At 39.3% G+C, this 22,244-nt stretch overlaps 2 protein-coding genes across 4 annotated transcripts in view; both read right to left on the bottom strand.

Moving 5' to 3' along the window:
- Positions 1–5,774, bottom strand: part of LOC119728205 — a 39,916-nt gene extending 34,142 nt beyond the window's left edge. For both annotated transcript variants that reach the window (XM_038200340.1, XM_038200339.1), the window contains exon 1: positions 5,642–5,774. The gene's annotated coding sequence lies outside the window, so the exon portion shown is untranslated. The remainder of the gene's footprint in view (positions 1–5,641) is intronic.
- A 13,209-nt stretch (positions 5,775–18,983) lies between these two features.
- Positions 18,984–22,244, bottom strand: part of LOC119728204 (atrial natriuretic peptide receptor 2-like) — a 68,873-nt gene continuing 65,612 nt past the window's right edge. For both annotated transcript variants that reach the window (XM_038200338.1, XM_038200337.1), the window contains one exon: positions 18,984–19,441. Coding sequence is in view for 1 of the 2 variants with exons in the window: in XM_038200337.1 (XP_038056265.1) it covers positions 19,380–19,441 (62 nt within the window). In the remaining variant the exon portion in view is untranslated. The remainder of the gene's footprint in view (positions 19,442–22,244) is intronic.

Genomic DNA, 22,244 nt, shown 5'->3' with positions numbered 1-22,244 from the left:
TTATTTCATTTTTTACAAAAGGGTGTTAGGCCTACCGGTACAACTGATAATGGATAACATATCACCAACCGATAATGTCACACAAATTGACTGATACTGTATCAATAACCGATAATGTAACAGAACTTGACTGATAGTGTATTAAATGCCACTACACTTGACTGATAGTGTAGCACATTTACTACAATCGGTCAATTTTTGTTGCATTATCAGTTAGTGATACAGTATTAGTCAATTTGTGTGACATTATCGTATGGTGATACGTTATCTGTTGGTTACCACATTATCAGTCGTAACAAAGTGTGACAAAGTGTCTTTTGGACGCATTCTTTTCAAACTGGAGCTGTTTCAGACACCCAACATGAACATTAAATAGGTTGTTGATAAAATACAAAATTAATTGTACTTACATAGGGGGCCTATATATAATCTTCAGTTACTAATAACGTGAACACCCTTCATGTCACATTTATTTAGAGCAAAAATGGACAAACTGTTCCCAGATGCTACATGTACAATGTACACATGTACATGTACATGTACAAATGGTACATGTATAAAAGATTTGTTTGTGCTTTGCACTAGGTATACATTGTATTTCGAAATTGATACTAAACAATAAACCTGACCAAATAAAATACAAATCTGGAATGAATCCAGAGTGGAACACTTTCGTATGCCTGCATTTAGACCAAATACGTACATGTACATGCGTACACATTGGGTACATGGTACGCATTGTATCGGTATACTGGTACATGTGCGTGTGTTTCAGGAGCTTTTATTTTATCATGCGATCTCGAGGGCCAAGCACAGACGTTTCACCGTCAAACCAATCTACTCGGGGCCAATCTGATGCACAGAAGATCATTACTCTCCGATTTGCAGGAAATCGCTTCGAGAAAGAAAGAGGAAAAAGAAGGGGCTACTGGGATCTGATCAAAGGCTGAGGCCGGGAGAACGAGGACAGAGTTCCATGAGCAATTGAGTCCTGTCCGCGAGCCAGATGAAGGGGAAAAGGGTCTCAAGGAGGTGTGCCAGGCTTTGAATAATTGCTGAGGGTAGAAAATGGAATTCAGGGAAATGCAGAGTGAATTCTTTCAGAAGCTGTGCAGTGTTACCAATGGCGCTTCAGCTGTGGTTCATTTATTCCTTTGAAAATGTGGCTAAGTGGACAAAAGTGGCTACTCTGGGTATTCCCTTGGCTTCATTAACTTTTTTTTCTTAATTAGAGCCTGAGTACTTTCAAGAGAAAGTATTCATTTGGGCTGGAAAACGCATACATGTAGATCTATACCTGTACCATGAAATTATAATAGTCTGAAAGATCGTTCACACAACTACATGTACATGTATGTACATGTACACCATACCACACCATACAAGTACACCATGGACATTTGCCATTTTTGTGTAATTACCGCGCAAAGGAATTTCTGGGTAATATTTGCTCCTCAAAAATTGAGTTGTTGTCATTTCATTCTCGCATCTTTTTCTTCAAATGTTCGTCAAACATGCGTTCTTGGATGTAATTCTGAAGCTAGCATGGGACCTGATATCTCACACTGAATCTCAGTTGTTGACAGTCTGGTTCAAAATTTGACACTTGAAATATGTGCTAACCCTCACATGCAAAGTACATTCTATGCCAAATAGTCAAACTCAAACAAGTGACTGTTTTCAACAGTTATAAGAATTCCAAGCCTAAAAGCAGGATTGATTGGCTGGGACTGTTTAAGTACATGTAACTTGATAAAGCTATGCTTTGACTCCGGTTGAGTGATTAACAGCTGTGGCCAGTGAACACAACTTGCCTGCTTTGTCTGTTGACCCAGTTTGACTAGTCACAGTGCTTGCTTGACATATGTATGATATGACTGTTGGTGACTAGCCTTTGTTAAAAGTATAGTGCTCAGGGGAAGTGGAAGACGAAGTGAGTTTTGACTGTCTGTGACTGCTTAAATAGCCGGAGGGTTAACATGAGCCCCAACTTTTACTTTCTTCAGAAAACTGGATGTGAAATATTGGAAGAGTGGTTCTAGACACTCTCTCGAAAAGTGAAAACAGCATATGATTTGCGATTTTTATGACTTGGTACATTGTACGTGTCATTTTTGAAGAAGTGTATTGGAGGAATTGGGATGTGATTTTGAACATCTTATTGTTGAAATTCACATCCTCTTAAAGGCACATTTGGACGTTTGCAATACCCAGAAATACACTGTACATGCGCTGATTTAACAAGAAAATCCTTTCTCAAAGTGATGACAGGGGCCATATTCACAAAACGACTGAAGTCCTGAAAAGAGTAAGCACCGCACTTAATTATGGACTTAGACAAGTCTTACAATTTTTCTTAAAAAACCAAAAAAAAAAACCCCAAAAAACAATCTTAACCCTAAAAGGGCATGGGGGTGCCCCCCCCCCCCTCTCAACTTTTTCCGCGATAGCCGTACAATTTTTTTTTCGTGACCCGAGCTGTTTTGACTTTTTAGCCTCAAGCCTTGCGCATCTTTTGATACCAAAAACATAAAAATTGGCGTGTAGGGAAATTTTTTTCGTCGCCACGCGCCGTGAAAACTGATTTTTCCCATACGTCATGTACACAGAGCACAATTAGCCTACCATTCCTACATATGAATAATTAATTAGCCATAATTCCAAAACCCTTTGACCTATAGGCATGAAATTTCTTGGATATGTTCATGATGAGTTGCTCTATGCATGTATTGAGTTTTAACATTTTTCGTCGCTCGATGGCCGAAATCTGCCAAGATCCCCCCCCCCCCCCTCCGGCTGAGAGATGGTCAAAATAACCCGGCCTGATTAGGGGTCAAGCCCCTATTTTCCACGGCTTTCTCTGGAGCATACTGCTCAAACTTTTTTTTTTAACAAATCTTAACACTGAGAGTTTGTCCAAAACGGACGGTTTCTTTGGAGGTTTACATTGGGAAAGACTGCGAATTCCAGTGAATGCAGAGCACAAAGCGACGCCACTTGGCATTTTGCGATGTTTTTATTTTCAGTTTCAGTCACCAGCACAAGTTGCCGCCGAGTTTATACACAGTAAAAGCAGAAATGGGAGATTTATTTTGACAATAATCTGACGCAGTTCTGATATTTTTGATTTCATTCCTCAGTATCGAAGATTTCAATATTTCGATGATTAAACAATTGCTATGGGCGATATCAATATTAAAATAATATCGAACTAGATTCGCGTTTGGTGAGTTACAAACGCAGAGTGGTTGGGCTCGCATCTATTTCATATGTCATAAACTTTGCCACAGTAATCAACTGAAAATTCATGCTAAACATTTTTCAACCTGCCACTAGAGTGTGCTCTAACATTTCATGACGTCGCCAGTCATTTGCTTTGGTAAAGTACAACCTAGTCAGAGACTAACATCATTGAAAGCAAGTTCACATCTTTTTCCACTTTCAAATTATAAGGCACTTCTGGTTTGGACCGGAAGGAAGGGTCACATAATACTGCACATAATATACAAAAATTGAAGACCCTGGATTATTCTATCAATTCCTGTAAAAAGCAAAATCAGATCTCTCACAGTTGATTTTATATTGATTTTCAAAGATTAAATCTAGAAATCTTTGGTTGCTTATAATCTGATACTTGATGACGTCATTGTGACGTAATTACCAGAAAGCTTGAGAGCTCTGTTAACTGTGCTATTTGAATCAAAAATCTGGACTACCGGGTATATTGTTCGCAGTTGATTTTTCAGCAATTTTTTCAAGGTTTAAAGGTATTTTCATAGTAACTTCCAGTCTGGTGACGTCATCAATCTTTCTTCCCCTCAACTTGTTCTTAGCATGAAGCTCATTTATATATGCATCAATTTCAGCAAACTTCGCCACACACATCAAATGATTATTCATTTTAAATATTTAAGCCAAGTTCAGGTCTCTCGAGGCTGATTTTAAATTGATTTTCAAAGATTAAATTATCTCGAAATCTTTAAATTATATCTCGTATGAGCTTTTTGAAAAAATGAAGGAGGCGGGTATAACCGTGAAAAATGACACACTTGGGGGAACTCGCACAAACTAAGACTCTATGGGAATTTACTAACAAAACTAAACTAACCTCAGGATCTTTGAAGGGAACTGTCACGAGGAAATTGAATTAATAGAGACCAGAGACCAATTCTAGATTTCAAACCCAAAAAAGACCAAAAAGAATTTATTTACAACCACCTTAAACCGAGAAATTGAGACTTGAACCCTAAAACCTGAAACCAAAGACTTAAACATAAAAACCAACACAGTGTGTATACTGGATCTTTAGAAAATACACTTTGGCAAAAATCAATGACTGGACTAGCAGACAAAAGAAACAGCTAGGAAGACACTCTCCATGTAGGAGGAACATAAATGACTATAATTTTAACTTGTCTCTCTGCTGGTCAGCTGAACTAAAACTCAATGTGGCATGACCATGTGGCAGCTTTATGGGGGGGGGCACTGGTGGGCTAAAATAATAAACAGGGGATGCACTACCAGGAAAGGGGGGTGGGATCTTAAGTACAACCAAAATGATTTTCTTTTCTAAGGGGAGCTACTCCTATTTAATACACTATAAAAAATACACAAGTAAAACTTGGCCCTGCCACACAGGCTCTTTCCTTTGTTTCTACCCAAGACGGCGGATTTTTCAAGAAGACGGATGGGTTCTTCCACTTTCTGGACTCTTTTGCTGATACAAAATTGCATCCCAAGAAGCCGTAAACCTTTCTACAAAGCTACGATTTTGTTGGAAACAAAAAAATGTCACTGGGCCTGCATTGACAATGTGCAAAATTTATTGCAAATGTAGGCCCTATGAATTAAAAAATAAACAAAAATTAGGTGGGCAGGTAAAAAAGGAAACAGGCAGGGTGAGAAACTGGTTTCTTTCTTTTTTTACTTGGCTTTATAAATCAAGTGAAAACACTTTGAAACATAAAAAATAATTTACAAAAATCACCTCACATGCAGTCACTGAATTAAAGTTACTTTACATTTCAAATTATTGCCAATATTGGTCATGTTGGTGGGTTGAAAATAATTCTGTTCTCAAGGGACAGGCTGCTTTCTACCCCACAATCAGTATCAATATTGATAATAATATAATATGGACCAGTTTCTGAGTTGTTCGCAAGGCAGATCTATGTGCCCAAAGTAAAACCATGAAAAAATCTTCTTTTTTTCAGAGGGTTGCAGACACCCCCCCCCCCCAAAAAAAAAATGGGGGGGGGATGCTTTTTGTTTGGAATAAAATACATATCATGACATACAAATTTAAACTTTATTTAAGAGAAAAAAACTCGCATTTGATGATGAGCATGGGAATGCGCAATTGATTAGGCCCCTACATTAAAATATATTGTGAACCACAACACAACTCGATGATGTATGCCATTTTTTGTACACGTACGGCTAGTACGCGTAGATTTGTGTGCACGCATGTACCCAATGCGTGCGGCCTGTCAAAGGTCCTGTCAACTGTCAACAAGACTGCTCCGCGAATTGTTGTCGTTCCACGGCACAATAATTCACCTTTACCGACAACATGTACCTCCTACTTTTCCCCTACATCCGAGTAAATGTTCCACACTATACCAATAAACACGAAACATACCTCATTTGTTCTTTTATTCGACGGTTCCTCATCAGCACTTGTCCCGAGTCTGAGTTGTACATGCCGCCCACATTCCGTCCATTTTGTAATATGCCACGCATGTGACATGCATGCTACGTACGTGTTCCGCGCCGCTGCCGCGCCCGACGTCTTCTGACGGAAACCAACGCACACATTCCGCGAAAAAAGTAATTTCTTTGAGGCGGGTTACCAGCGAAGTGAAGACTTCATCACTTTCATCATCAAGTAATTATCTCAGGGAGAACTCACGAAAGCTGTGTCTACGAGTAGCGATGGCATGCACTAGCCACGGGGTGATAGGGGTGGGGCAACTTTCAAACCCTTACAAAAAATACAACCACGAAAGCATTATATTCTTCAGTATTAATATTTTCATCAAATTCACAAACCTTATGCGGAATCTTAGCTGGTCCAGCGTATAAGATGCACAGTGAAGACGATACCGGTGCTTGACACAAGTGACCAACCCTTTCTTCCCAATTTCAAATATTTTTTTTTCATTGTTGATCTCATTAGCTTCTTGAGTGATGTGTGAGATGCAGGGGTCTATGTGTGAATTCCATAGAGCTATAGTAATTTAATATAGCTCTATGGTGATTTCCCAATTGGCTGAAAGTTTGATCATGAATATTCAATAGTAGCAGGCGGGAAATACTTGGTGTCTTTGTTACGTGCCATGCTGACTCCTTTGGAAATCGTTGATGTGTGGAATTATTTCGTGGACTGGCCCACTGAATTCTCAACGTGCTTCAGCCTTGTTTGTTTTTTCTTGTTTAAAATAAATGTGCCGATACTGTATATATACATACATGTAGAGCGAAGATTGTCCATTCAGTGACACCTCGACGTCACGTGATGCCAGTGGCGCTCCCAGGATTTGGTTTGGGGGAGGGGGGGGGGGGGGGGGGCTCAATTTGTTTTCTTAAAAAAATGTTGCCCAAAATTTTTGGCCGCAGAAAAAATTGGAGTTTTTGGGGGGGGGGGGGGCCGGACTATTTTGACGTTGGTGGCGCCACTTACACTACTCGAAAATAGGCCACATACATAATCACCAAGGTCAAATCGTGGGACTAAAAACAAAATTACGCGCCCAGGATTTGGTTTTGGGGAGGGGGGGGGGGGGGGGCTCAGGGTTTTTTCAAAAAAAGGTTGCCCAAAATTTTTGGCGGCAGAAAAAAATTGGAGTTTTTTGGGGGGCGGACGTCTTTGACGTTGGTGGCGCCACTTACACCCCTATTATACTACTCGAAAATAGGCCACAGACATAATCACCAAGGTAAAAACGTGGGACTAAAAAAAAAATTAAGAAAAAGAAATTAACAACCTCGGGGGGGGGGGGGATCAAGCCCCCCCCCCCCCAGGTGCCCCCCCCCCCCACAGTGCGCCACTGTGTCATGCATGCACTTACCGTCTGATTGAGAATCACGTCCGACGGAGACGACAGAGAGCGCCATGAAATGAAACGACAACTTTTGAATCGGAAGCGCTAGCAACGGAATCCACTAACGAGACCCTAAAACTGTGCTGAGGTTTTCTATGTTTTCTCAAAATGTATGAAATAGGTCCCTATCTCCTCTGAGCTGAACTTAAACAGGTTAGTTGTTATTCACCCTACTAAAGATTGTAGCGATTCTGTTGCAAAGCCCCCCCCCCCTCCCTCTGGGAAAAATCTGGGATCCGCCATTGATCCTCACGTTAAAATGAAGCGTTAGACACGCGTTATCCAGCAGCTTATAAGCGTTTGCTATTTTCTGGGTTTGCAACATTGCTAAAGTCGCTAGCATCATGACTTTGGCGTGACATGCCCTGGCTACATGGCATATACAGGTTTATGGCTTCTGACTATAGCGCCCCTTTGAATAAAGACGTTGACAAAATGGGGAACCGCCAACATAACATGTTGGCGGTTCCCCATTTTGTCATATAGGGCTGGATAGCTCTGTTGGTAGAGCACGGGAACGGCACTCCGGAGGTCGCGGTTGAAACCTCGCTTCAATCAAAAAGAGAACCAATAATGGCACCGGGGGAACAACTTCAGGAAAGACTACAAAAAACCCCAACACTTCTCATTAAATATCCAATCAGGATCAGCTAATTTAGCCTTTACCAATAACACCTGCCGATTATGTCTGGCCAGCGCCATCTTTCTGGGACCCGCCCATAGCATATAGCTTATCACAGATGCTGCATATATAAAGAACATGAAAACTACTAACCCCAGTAAACCCAAATGGCCAGCACTGTAACTTAGCGCTATTTTCAGATTATACTTGGAGTGGATCATGTGGTTTTTTTTATGAACATTGCCGCATGACCTTTGTCAGAAATAATGTTCTCCATAAGAAATGAATTTCTAGGATGCGTTTCACTCCGAAAACAAGATTAACTTGGGGTGTGATGATGTAGTCTCCCGTCGAATCGATGAGTATGGGCAGGCAGGTGTTATCTGCGATGGGTCTTCATACGGGAGAGGGGTCCGATACGCGGGGCACATTGGCTCCCAAAGATGCTACATGGCAAAGACTCGCCCGATGTTGACCCGTACTTTCTTCTCTCTCTTCTCTCCACGATCGCTGCTGCTTTCTTCTGCTCAAACACCTTTGTGCCATTTGCACAGACTTATACGGTGCAAAGTGTCCTTAAAGACTGAGGGATTTGGCAAAAGTTTACATGTACATGTATATAGAAATATAATATGCCGTTAAGTGGATAAAGAACAGGGCTTTTACACTTTCATGCTTTAAATTTAAAAGAGGACAATTTTGTCCGATTTTCTTGGATTCAACAGGTTTCACAATAATATACGACTTTTCCCGTTCAATTTAAAAACATTATCACCCAAATAAGCTTATTTATTTTAGCGCCAATTTGAGTGCAGTTTATAAAGAGAGCTTTAAATTGAGTGGTTCGAGCGCGCGTGATCGGAAAATATGGCAATCAAATTTAAAAGTATAAACGCTCATTCAAATTGAAATAACCAGCGAAGAGCATTCAAATTCGCTCAAGCCATCGGCCAAGAACATACTGAATTCAACTGAATAATGGGCAAACACATTCGACATTATTGGCATTTGAATTCAACTACACCACTTACACCATTTTGGAGAAAATCACAGAAAATTGAAAAAAGGTATTTATAATTCCAAGAAGATACATACATTTTATTTATTTATTTATTTGTTTATGTTTATATATCGTGTATGTTTAGGCCTAAGATCCATTTTATTAATTGATGTGAATTTTAACGAATAGTTTTTATGAGTGTAGTTAAGTGTAATATAGGTTTTCCCGGCTTTTTTTTAAACATTTTTCATTCAAATTCACCTCTGACATTCAATTTCGTCCGAGAAAAAAATCACAGGCTTTTACCAAACTCAATTTAGTCATCTTACCATTCAATTTCAAAGTTTGGTCACCCTCTTTAGTCATCGTGTCGAGAATATTCGTCATTACAGATCCAATTCGTCCAGGCTGTTGTGGAATGGCAGCACTCAGACATCAAATTCGTTTTTTTATCAATCAATTTAAAACTTGTATAAAGTAAATTATAGTCAGGTGTGTTCAAGAGAATTTTCCTTGTGTCCCCAAGCACAATTTGGCACATTCGCTGGCATGATTTCTCGGACCAAAGCAGAGTACTGATCTCAAAGAAGAGTTACCAAAAAAGTAAAGATTACCAAGATCAACAATACAACGTTATTTAAAATAAACAAAAGAAAAGAAAAAGTCTTACAATGAAAAAAAGGAAATTTCAAAAGCCATGAATCGATAACCCATAAATCCCCGTCCAATATGCATAAAATATTGAGTCTAACATATTTTAAAAAGATAAAATCAAAAGAAATGATACATTTATGAAGAAATAAGGAATTAAAAAAGTAAAGACTTATTTGTAATAGAGGTCTATATGCCTTTGAAGGTATCGCTATGAAGTATGACGAAATTGAACAAAATTATGTTTCAATTGTGTGGCATTAGACGAATTTGATTTCTCAATAACACGATTCGGCGTATACACGAGACGAAATCGGATACTCCTGGTCGAAAACGTGTGCTCATTGATTGAATTTGTTTGGACTAAATTTGACATTGTTTGACAAAAGACGAAATTAAACATTGGAAGTGCACTTAATCGATGTTGCCGGACTAATTTGAATATTAGCATCGGTGAATTCGAACGAAAAATGTTTTAAAATACCCGGGAAAACATGTAAAATAATATCAATAAAAAAGTATGGATAAATAAATTTAGGTTTTCCCGGCCAATTTCACCAAGTTTTCATTCAATTTAGAATGAAATTGAAAGATTACGAAGATCGGCATTCGACAATAAAAATAATCATTCAATTTCACTATCCGAGCATATCGTCTTTTCGTTTCACTCAAATCAAAAGTATCGTATTGTTCACTCAATTTCGTCTGAACCAGCGGCAAGGGGTTGATCAGGCATTCATTTTCATTAATCGGAAAAAAAAATATCACATTTTTGTCAAGCATCTTTTAAGACTCTCTGCATGTCCGTATTCCTATAAACTTCTGAATTATTTCAGCGTATATCATATCTAATGTCTTCAACCCGTAGATGCATACCTCTCTTTCTTAAGTGTTCAAACAGACAGGAGGAGGAATGAACCTACAGGAGTGGACATGTGATCGTCTGATGGAAGTGGCCCATTACATGAAAATATTGGAGAAATTACCCAAAAGAGGTGTTCCCGATTGTAAAACATTACCAAACATACTTGCCCCGATGTCTTGCACGTCAAGAGATCGATGGGTGAATCAGTGAATATAAAAAAAACAGAGCGAAAAAGAACAGTAAACAAAGTTATAAAGATTAATAAAAATGTCAACATAAAGATGCCCCTGATAGATTTGTTCAAACTTGTAATCAAGCAGAAAAGATTAACACTTAACAAAGACAATTCCTTAGCCCGTTTCATTTCATTATTTCGTTACATCATCTGTCCCTCACATCAGTTATTTGCCACTATACATTTTACAATGTCAAAGATTTTGGAAAAAATGAATCTCGTAGGAAAATATGAAAATATATATCAATTATTTTTTTTAAATTAATTTGAATAGCCAAACGATGGAAATGATTGCCCATAAACCAAACAGAAAAGAAAAGCATGGGAATACGCCATATATGCGCATTCCGACGTTCGCTAATTGAATGCGTCAATCGTCAAAAGATGTCAAAAACTTACTTAGGAATGCTACAAATTAAGTCTTGAATGCACCGAAACGAAATAGAATGTCCCAAAACGAAAACAAACCTTAAGAGCAAAATCTTGGGTGCCTGAGAATTGAAATTGAATGCCGCAACAATGAATGTGTAAAAATTACTCGAAATTGAAAGGGTGATAATGACAATGATCAGATAAATTCGAAAATTGGCCGGGAAAACCTATATTTTGTTTTATTTGTAAGAATTTAGAAGTCGATATATAGGTAAGAGGGAATATAGAGAGGGCAATAATGAATGAACAGATGCTGAAGAAAATATACGACACCTTGAAATGAAAAAAGAAAAGAAACTAAAGATGAAAAGTGCAGCTGTCGTAACAAAACCTTTGTTTTCATCGTTACTTTTGCTTACTTTTCGTCCATTTTTGATGTGCATGTAATTATTTTAATGTGCAACGCGCAAATTGATTGCACATAAACGGCAAGGACAGTAAGAACCGAATGCAGAAATCTCATTAAATCATGGTGTGCCAAACTGAATGATGATTGGGTGCTATTTAATTGAATGACGTAATTTCTAATTTGGATGTGTTGGTCAAGATAATTAAATGTCTATGAACAATAAGAACCAAAAAATGAGCAGTAGGCCTATGAATGTGATTGTATATCTGACGAATTTGAGCGTAAAACATATAGTGTTGCAGGAATCTGTCTGAAAAGTTATTGTGACACATTAGCAACGAATGTGCAAGTGAAGGGGATTCGAAGGATTACCAGATTACACATCCAATAATTATGATTCACAAGAGGGCGCTAGCACAGTCACTCGGTCTGGGAGTTGTGACGATTATAAATATTTTGCCATGCAGGGGCATGCAGTCACCAGCTTTTTTCTTTGATTGTCTGTCAATATCGTTAATACCACGATTAAAATAATTGCAGAATCTCATTATATATATTTTTTGATTACCACAGAGGCTGCTTCATTAAAGTTAGTTTGGAAATATTGACATTAGGGAAAAATTCTGAGTTAAGCATATCTAATTGTGCACATGGATGATGGTACGTGAATGCACCCAACCCACTTCTAAACATCATGACGTCAATAATTAATGATCACATAATACACAAATCCTGCATTTTATCAGTATTTTATTTTCAATTTCATTAGGGAAGGGAAAACCAGGCAATCAAATCAATCATTGATATAGTTAGCTACACTCTAGGACCATTTCCAATCACATAAATTAATAAGTATCAAATATACATTCAAATATTTCCTCATTATATTACACACGGGGCTGTTTGTGTTTGTTGGTTATTAGTGCACACCACACAGTTAAATAGTAGAAAACGGAAATGTCCATTGAAATATCTTAGTATCATACAACAAAACCTCTTGCGATAACCAGTGCCGATATCGCTTTAGCAAATCATACCAGTATGTGGAATATTGTAATGAGTTCACTTAAATGCTACAGATCTAAGAAGTGCGAATTATATCAAAACGTGACATAAAGATTTACACCACTATTTGTCTTTTATTGATAAATGAAATCACTCCTACGGATAATTACACTTAGTTTATGAAGTGAAATGTTCGTATTCATATTTACGAAACCATTATGATTTAAACTAAAAGGTTTCAATCATAATTATACTAGTAAGACGAAGGCAGTTAACTTTATTACTGACCGTATATTATTTACAAAACAAAAGCTGCGTTGAAATCTGCGGCAATTTCAAAGATAGGCCCACTTAATAGGCTAGTCTGGGTCCAAGACGCATTTTGATTCTTCATATACTGCCGCGGCGGTTTGACCGCGTATGGGACCAGCTGTGTTAGTGAAATAAAATGCGTCTTACCAGTCTTGGATCAAGACTAGGGGTGCATACCTGCAAATAAACTCCCATAGACACTAGTGCTAAATGCCCGTACTTCAAAATTCTTTTAAAAATACTCAAAACTCTCACAGGTATTCAAGCTGCACAGAAAAATGATGATCAATGTGTCATCTTTCATTTTCTTTTCAATTTATGGTGGGTTGACCATTGACTTTTCGAGATATTTTCACGCAAAGAAGACGACCCCTGTTTTCCCCAAAGCGGAAAAGTAGCCATCTTGAAAAACGATCCCTCCACAACATGGCAAAATAGCGCCACTTTCGAGCCCAATAGCATCCAAAATGCTCAGAATTGGAAGCCCCAAGTCCGGGCTAGAGGTTCACTACCATATCTCTTCAATTCCCCAATTTTACGGCGCTCAGAACTCTCTAATATAGAATATTTTGAGGGTATAACTTTTATTCATGAGCTTGGCGGATCGATTTACAGGTGTGTACCCTATAATAGCAGGCAACTTTTAAATTTTAACACAAAATCACATTCAGGACAAGCAGAATATCTCCAAAGTCAATATTTTGAAAAAAAAAATGAAAGAAAAATATTATCCGAGGTAGATATTAAGCCCGAAAATAGTGATTGTTTTGCCCTGCTAAGCTGTAGACCGCCCCCAGCGACAATAAATTGAGTTCCAGCTACTTTTAAGCTCAAAATGCCCCCCCCCCTTTTCAAGTATCAATTGTTGTAATCGGGTGATAGCCTACTGCTCCCTTATGATTTGGAAGCATCCGTTACGGCAAAAAACCCTTGTTGATACCTTTAAAACACTTTTTCCCCCTCCCCGTAGGTTCCGCCCACTGAAAAGACCACTGCCGCGGCACAGCGCATGCGCGAAACGGCCATCTTTGTGATTCCTTATAGGGTGCATACCTGCAAATAAACTCCCATAGACACTAGTGCTAAATGCCCGTACTTCAAAATTCTTTTAAAAATACTCAAAACTCTCACAGGTATTCAAGCTGCACAGAAAAATGATGATCAATGTGTCATCTTTCATTTTCTTTTCAATTTATGGTGGGTTGACCATTGACTTTTCGAGATATTTTCACGCAAAGAAGACGACCCCTGTTTTCCCCAAAGCGGAAAAGTAGCCATCTTGAAAAACGATCCCTCCACAACATGGCAAAATAGCGCCACTTTCGAGCCCAATAGCATCCAAAATGCTCAGAATTGGAAGCCCCAAGTCCGGGCTAGAGGTTCACTACCATATCTCTTCAATTCCCCAATTTTACGGCGCTCAGAACTCTCTAATATAGAATATTTTGAGGGTATAACTTTTATTCATGAGCTTGGCGGATCGATTTACAGGTGTGTACCCTATAATAGCAGGCAACTTTTAAATTTTAACACAAAATCACATTCAGGACAAGCAGAATATCTCCAAAGTCAATATTTTGAAAAAAAAAATGAAAGAAAAATATTATCCGAGGTAGATATTAAGCCCGAAAATAGTGATTGTTTTGCCCCTGCTAAGCTGTAGACCGCCCCCAGCGACAATAAATTGAGTTCCAGCTACTTTTAAGCTCAAAATGCCCCCCCCCTTTTCAAGTATCAATTGTTGTAATCGGGTGATAGCCTACTGCTCCCTTATGATTTGGAAGCATCCGTTACGGCAAAAAACCCTTGTTGATACCTTTAAAACACTTTTTCCCCCTCCCCGTAGGTTCCGCCCACTGAAAAGACCACTGCCGCGGCACAGCGCATGCGCGAAACGGCCATCTTTGTGATTCCTTATAGGGTGCATACCTGCAAATAAACTCCCATAGACACTAGTGCTAAATGCCCGTACTTCAAAATTCTTTTAAAAATACTCAAAACTCTCACAGGTATTCAAGCTGCACAGAAAAATGATGATCAATGTGTCATCTTTCATTTTCTTTTCAATTTATGGTGGGTTGACCATTGACTTTTCGAGATATTTTCACGCAAAGAAGACGACCCCTGTTTTCCCCAAAGCGGAAAAGTAGCCATCTTGAAAAACGATCCCTCCGCAAAATAGCGCCACTTTCGAGCCCAATAGCATCCAAAATGCTCAGAATTGGAAGCCCCAAGTCCGGGCTAGAGGTTCACTACCATATCTCTTCAATTCCCCAATTTTACGGCGCTCAGAACTCTCTAATATAGAATATTTTGAGGGTATAACTTTTATTCATGAGCTTGGCGGATCGATTTACAGGTGTGTACCCCTAGGATACTTGGGGGGAAAACATTGCATTTTTCCTACAGCCAGTCAACGCTGCAACAAAAAAAAATAAATATTTTTTTTACACCGATAACGCGCATACCTTTCTTGAACACCTTTTACTTTACTGGTAGGAAATTCAAGGAAAGCAGAAATGTAATTGGCCGAGAGTTGTTCGGTACGATCCCCCTTTAAAATTGACTGTATTCAGAAAAACGCTGGTTAGGTCTCCGTGTACGATTCTGTCCGTCTTTTTGTCCAAACGGCATTAAACAATTCGGAGGAAGCACAGATTGAGGGCGCACTGTCCTTTCAATGTATGGTCGCTCGCTAGTATAACGGCCCAAAGTTGCCTTCGCCGATTAAACTATTTTGTACATTGTCTTGTCTTTGGCAATGTACAAGCCTGCATCCGTGGCACCAACCAGATGATACAGAGATCTGTTGGTTGCAGCCTAAACGACTAGAGTCAGATATCAAGCAAAATGGTCAAGTTCAATGCGAAGTCCCCCCCCCCGTTCCGTTCCCTGACTAGTCTTGAAACTGTGTCGAGAAGCAAGACCGTAAAAAAATAGTTGTAGCCAAACACACAAATTACAATTAAATTATGAATTATTAAAAGTAATTGAGGTGTGTCTTGATTCGGCTGTATGAACAGCGCCCCTTATGTCGAATAATTTCCAGCCCCCCTCCCCTCCCCCACCCCTGGTTTCGAATTTGCAACGTCTGGGAAAATTTCAGAGTTTTTGGGTGTCATTCCCCCAATCGTCGAAACGGATTTACGCCACTGTTGAGTAGGGTCTGTCACTGTCAGTCATCTTAGTCATGGTCCGTCTACAGTCCTGTATACACACTGGTTTTGTACACTTTACCTCTCAGAAGATCTACAAAATATTTCTATTGACCATAATTTGTTTTTATAAGACATTTACAATCAGGCCGAGTTTTGGAAACGAGAGGTGAGTAAATCCCTTGCTTTTGAAACGTTAAAGTTGTCGTCTTGAGTTCCTGTCAGTCTGTCGGTTTGTTTACGAAGCTACTGGCGGCAATTTCTTCAATCGAATTTCTTGTACTGAATTATTGGTTGATTTAAAACACAGAAAGCTGTTATTGCAGTCTGTACATGGTGCAAGTAAACACAGGAGGGGGGCCGGGAAGGATATATGGGCCATGGGATCATCCCCCGCATTTAAGTGCAAAGGAAAACACAACACAAACAAATAAATATAAAATCGTCGCAGTTATAAAAAAAAACCCGGGAAAATTAAGTAAAATGTTTAACTTCACTGTGCAACTCAACGACGTAAACTGCGCATGCGTATGTGTGTACATACAGGTTAATATTACAAACAGCGCCCCCTGGTGTAAAAATGATCGCCCCGCTTTTCGAATTTGCAACGTTCGGGAAGCGGTTCGCCCAAACAGTTCCACAAGGATCGACAGAGAGCGCCCTCTCCGGCGCATGCATATTCTAATACATGTAGGCCTACATGGCTTTTGAGAATAACTTTTTCATTTAAAAAAAAAATAACATTAGTAAGGAACAGTTCTCACAAAACGTAAAGCGTATGCTGGATTTGTGTTTTGACGAGAAAAAGGCATTAGACATTTTTAAAAATATATTTTGGACAACGTACGCCACTGTGTCTATATATGCAATGTCTGTGTTCCAGCATACTTTCCTCAAAGAAAACCACTACGATACGCTTTAGATGTACTTTGTTATGGTCAAGAATTTACTGACCGCTAATTTGGCAAAGCAATGGGTAACTTTCCGTTGAACGTGTCATGCGCACGCGCGCGGAAGCAGTGAACCCGGGGCAATGGGTGACACGAAATCCACAGCTCCAAAAAGTCGATGCCAACAGCGCCCCGTAGGATAAAGTGGTGGGTACGAGGAAGATTTACCCTGTTCGATCCGGAAGGTTGCAGGGAAAGCTTTTCTTTAGAATGAGTGCATATCGAGTTCTGCATTGATAACATTAATATCATGCTCATAGACCTGGTTGGCACTTTTCGTCAACCACGGGTTGGCAATCTACGGAAGGTCAAGTTAGGTCAATGTTGAAAAAATAAATGAATAATAAAGAATGTTTCAATCTACACATAACAACTGGATTGTTTAAAATACAAAATGACCAATAAACGCTACCAAAGATTTAATAAAAACGCCTCTTTCTTACATAATGACGGCGTTAATATGCAATGTTTGGCAAAATCTGCCAACCACGGCTTCAATGTTTGTCCTTTTGGGAGCCCATACAAAATGGCGCTCAATATTTAGAAACAAAAGAAAGGTCTACAGGTCATTTATCTTTCGTAGTTTGTAACCGCACAAGAGGCGCCTAAGTCTGAAACCAAACGGGCCGTAAAAGACTATCTTTTGCCACGCACACGCTTTAGACATAAAAAGGCTTTAACATCGCAAATTGCTTTGGCGTTGGAGGAAAACTTTCGTTCGTAATCTTGTCCAGACTTGGTACAAAGGAGCTGTTGTATTTTTGAACCTCGGTAGCCGAAATTTTGGGGGATGTGAATAGGAATCCTCTTCGGCTGCTCGGCTGAATTTCAAGGCTAGCCGCTGTTGAACATACAATATTCTGCTAACAAACGTTAGGTCCATTTTATGAAGACCGTAAGCAGTAAGCAATGTCTAGGTTAAACAAGAGATCACATCAATCTCAATGCATGCACATGGGCTAACACAATGTTCGTGAAATGCGTTACAGGTTAGCACAACTTTCTGCTCAAATTGGCAGAACGTTCTGCTCGCCACTGAGCAACGTAGACCCTTGCATCACATACAGCAAGTTGTTGGCCTACAGCGACCTCTTGCGCCGTACGTCGTGCATCAAATTAGACTATTCCCCCCCCCCTCTAAAATATGGGGGACGGTAGCTAGCTTATATTTAAAATAAAAAAGCCACTTAATGGACGACCTCTGCGCGCGCAGCATGATTGTTTTTTTTGAATCATTATTCAGTTTTGTGCATGGACGATAATTGAACACATGGTCATCAAAGAACGGACTCTTGTCTTACCACAACGGGTACGCGAAATCGCACGCGTCTCCATGAAGGCAACTTTCAAGCATTTCAACTGCATAGGTTTTAAATACTGAACAGTAATTTCCCTCTTTTTATTGATATTTGGTAGAGACAGCAAAAATAGAAGCTTATCACCTCCGAAATTGCACATTCGTGGCCTATTGCCATTCTGTAAAAGGCTGGTTGCGCGCAAACATTACCGTTGTGATTTTGAATTCAGGAGGCGGGATACAGAACTACGCACGTCATGCATATAATCTGCATACATAGGAGGAAAGAGGATTCACAGCTAGTTACCTGTCCCTATATTTAAAGTCCGAAGGACAATGGGGACAGGGAACCAGACTAACATCAAAATACAACAGCAGCGTCTCAATTAAGACATAAGCTTAATTATTTCTTGCAGAGTGATTAGATAACCCTCAAGCAAAACCACAATGAACATGACAAAATAAGTGATTTCTGATGGTATCATAATACGAAACAACCTACAAAACCTATTGCTGAGCAAACAAATAAAAAAACTAAATGACATCTATAAGCATGTACATTGTAACCGTCTTTAAGTCATATGATATTTACTGTGACAGTGGCCACACTTCCAGGCGTGGAGTCAGTCACGAGGTGTTCATTGTACATTGAGCTATAAGTTATTGCATCTTTTCACACTGATGAGGGCGGCAGAAACAGAGCGCAAAAAGAAACCAAAATCTACCACCCTATCATGTCAAAGGGCTCCCTCAGTTGTCAGCTTCTGGGGCTCCCTCAGTTGTCAGCTTCTGAGGCTCGTTCCAAGCCTTACCCATTGGCATTAACGACCTCTCATTAAAGCTCTAATTTAAACATGCATTATTTGTGTAGGGACAAGACAAGTACAGTCTTCGGCTTACTGCCTGACCCCATACGATTACTCTATGTTCTTTTATGTTAGCATTATCATAGTATGAACTTTAACTCGAACTATGAACTGGACTTAAAATATATTATATATTTTTTAAACAAGTGCCCGATCGGGTTGTGAGTTCGAGCAAAAGGCAGCAAGAATCAAAACTACAAGGTAGGCTACTTCAAAGGATTGGACATTAATTTTGCCATATCATTAAAATCTGTACCTACTGACTTAAACTGACTGACTGACTATCATTTGGGTCAGTGTCATCGTTATAAGTTACCCCGTTACACCAACGCGGATGGCTAAATCCGGCCACTGTGTTCACCAGATGCTACAGAAAAGACTTCCAGTGAATTAGCCATGCTGAATTAGTCGAATAGAGTTTTGTGCGTTTTGGTTCAAGCGTTACTGGCTTGCCTTGTCATGTTTTCAATGTGAAACGTCTGGTGTTTGACTACGTTAGAAGCTGGGTGCTGGGCATGCAGTGTGGCGGGTTCAGTATCATACTTGGCTTTCGTTGATCAGGCAAGATTTCTCGTTTACGTCTCTATCTTCCATCGAACCTACACACATCGAAACGAAAAGAGTATTATCAGAAATTGCAAGACCCTTTCCGAGTTGGTTTATCAAACTCTAAAAAAACCCCCCAAAACCACAAAAACAAAACAAAACAAAAAAAATCATGGTCAGGTTCTTAACCTATATAGTCTCTCCCTGCGTATGACTAATTCACGGAGACCGTTAAGCAGTAAGCACAGCAAAAGGCACACTTTAACCAAGAGGAAAACGTCGCTCAAATCAGTGAATAGAAATCTCCATGCGCGCACAACCGTTAGCACATCCACGCCGTGAAATAGTGCTTCAGGTTAGGCCAAAAAAAAAAAAAAATTCGGTCTCTGGTCAGACCAAAGTTCCGGAATTGACGCGGCCACGCGGCTTTTTTTTTTTTTTTTTTCCTTTTTTTTTTTTCTTCAGCTTGGATTGTACAGACAAGGTGGGTACTATTTTGCTTTTCTGGTGTCCTCATGTACATTGGTGGCCTCCATAATTTGCCTTAGTGCTTTCGATCATTTGCCTTGGTGCAGTTTCCCATTCCTTGGTGCTCTTTGGTAAAAAAAAATGAGGAGGTGCGGAAATAGAAAGCGCTGTTGGAGCTACCGCGGAACATTTTGGAAAAAAAAAAGATCGACGCGCATGCTTAAAATCGACGCGCGCGCTGACCAGAGACCGACTTATTTTTTTTTTGGCCTTAGCACAATTTTTTTTGTGCTATAGTTAGCACAAACTTTTTTGCTAACTGTTAAGCAGTGCCATGAAGTCTGTGTGATGTTCTCTCGCTAATTGTAGGGATATATTATGGGAGTATTATTTTACCGTAAACCAGAGCTGTAAATGAGTGCAAGTCAGTCGCAATTATCACGAATCGAATAAAATCACAATTGTCAGGGGCGTAAATCTGGGGGGGGGGGGGGGAAATGGGGATACATATCCCCCCCATTTTTGACCAGGGGGATGGGCTATTGAATCATCCTCCCACTTTTTTCGTGATGAGGAAAAAATGCGGATTTGATGTTTTTCGAACATCCCAACAACCACAATGTACTCAATAGCACTGGAAAGAGTAGAAAAACTACAAAAGCTTTTAAAATGCGCCGTTTTGATGTAGCATGGGTATGTGGTGTCCCTCCTCCCCTGCTTTTCAAATGTCCACGACCGGGCAACTTTTGGATTTGGTCATCCCCCCCCCCCCACTCGCCGGCACAGTTTTACGCCACTGGCAATTGTTAGTTCCTAACCTTCACAAAAAGTAACAGGGAACAATCAATAAAAAAAATAAAATAATTTTTGGGTCACAATTCAGTAAAATTGCTTGCCACTTCCCACTGAATGGCTTGAGATGGACTTTTGATGCATTTTGCTGACATGTGACGACCTGATTACAGCTCTGCAAGCAAGGAACTGAAAATCGTGTGGGCTGTAAGTGCGAGCTTGATCACAATTTACAGGAAACACATTCCTTCTTTATAAAGTCGCTAACCTCACAAGATTTTTTGTTTGTCAATGATCGATAAAAGTTCATGTTACTCCTCCCACTTACCATGTTTAAGAAATAGCAATAACAGAAAATAACTGAAGGTTAAAGTGGAGGGGAGTTTAGTTTTGTCAGTTAAGTGCAAATAATACGATGGAGGTGCCTCGGTGCCGAAAGCATACAGGGCGGTGCATAAAGAAGGAAACCTATTTTGACAACAATTTTCACCTATTTGTTGAGCATATTTCAAAAATGCTATTTAATGGAATTAAAAAAATTAGATCTTCAAACATAAGTGACGAAAAAATGATTGCAAATGCACATTTTGTCTTTGAGATATGGTAGTTAAAAATTTCATGTACCAAACCTGTTTGTCCACGGACGGCTTTATTCCATCTGCTTGACTGAGCTTGTGTTTTTGTTTTGTTTTTTTTTTTATATTTGTGACCTTCGAAACATCCGATTTACATAGACCTACACGTGCACAACTGTGATTTTGGTGACTTGTATTCAAATTATCATAATAACACTATTCTTGCGATTTTTTTCTTCACCATGTATGGTTGAAGAGCTACATTCTAAAAAAACAATTCAAATAAGTTAAGTAAGTAGGTGAAAATTCTTGTCAAAAGGTGGGTTTCCTTCTTTTTGCACCACCCTGTAGTTACACGGGAAAAAAACGAGAACGCATATTCTTAAACAAGTACAAAACATTTGAAACAGAGAACACCACAATCATAAAGGAAAAGGAACACGGGGAATCGAAAACAATTCAGCAGCAACATCAACTTCGGAAGAGAAAAAGGAGAGCCACACACAGCGCAGAAGCATTGCATCAGCCTGCAGCAAAACGGCTATTTTGAGCACTACGCCTTTTTGCAAGAATTGGTTTAAAATTGCCAAACACTTTTGGGGGAACTACATTTTTACAAGGGTTTTTCAATTGGGGGCCTAAGTAACATTTGCCACAGCAATATCTAAATTCTAAAAGCAAATATCTCACTGTTTTGCCACTGTTAAAATTTTAAATCTAAATTTGGAAATGAATCATCTCGTGAGGATCATTTTGGAAAAAAAACCGAGGTACATGTATTACCGCTTTACATTGTATTTCTTAATACAGTGGCGTAACTACAGAGTGTGCCAAAAAGTGCAACATTCAGGAAATGAATAATTAAACCTGTTTAATGTTTTTTCGTCAATGAAATGACATATTAAATTAAAGCCTGGCTATTTCTCAATCCACTCTTTTTTACGCCATTCCATTTTGGTCCCTAGATCCAGAAATACAATCAATTAAGTGAAAGGGTTTAAATTTCACTTGGGCCACTCTC

Source organism: Patiria miniata, unplaced genomic scaffold (assembly GCF_015706575.1).
Source record: "Patiria miniata isolate m_02_andy unplaced genomic scaffold, ASM1570657v1 HiC_scaffold_20, whole genome shotgun sequence".
NCBI lineage: Eukaryota > Metazoa > Echinodermata > Asteroidea > Valvatida > Asterinidae > Patiria > Patiria miniata.
Note: the sequence above shows the minus strand (reverse complement) of the source record. Positions and strands in the feature narration are given on the sequence as shown.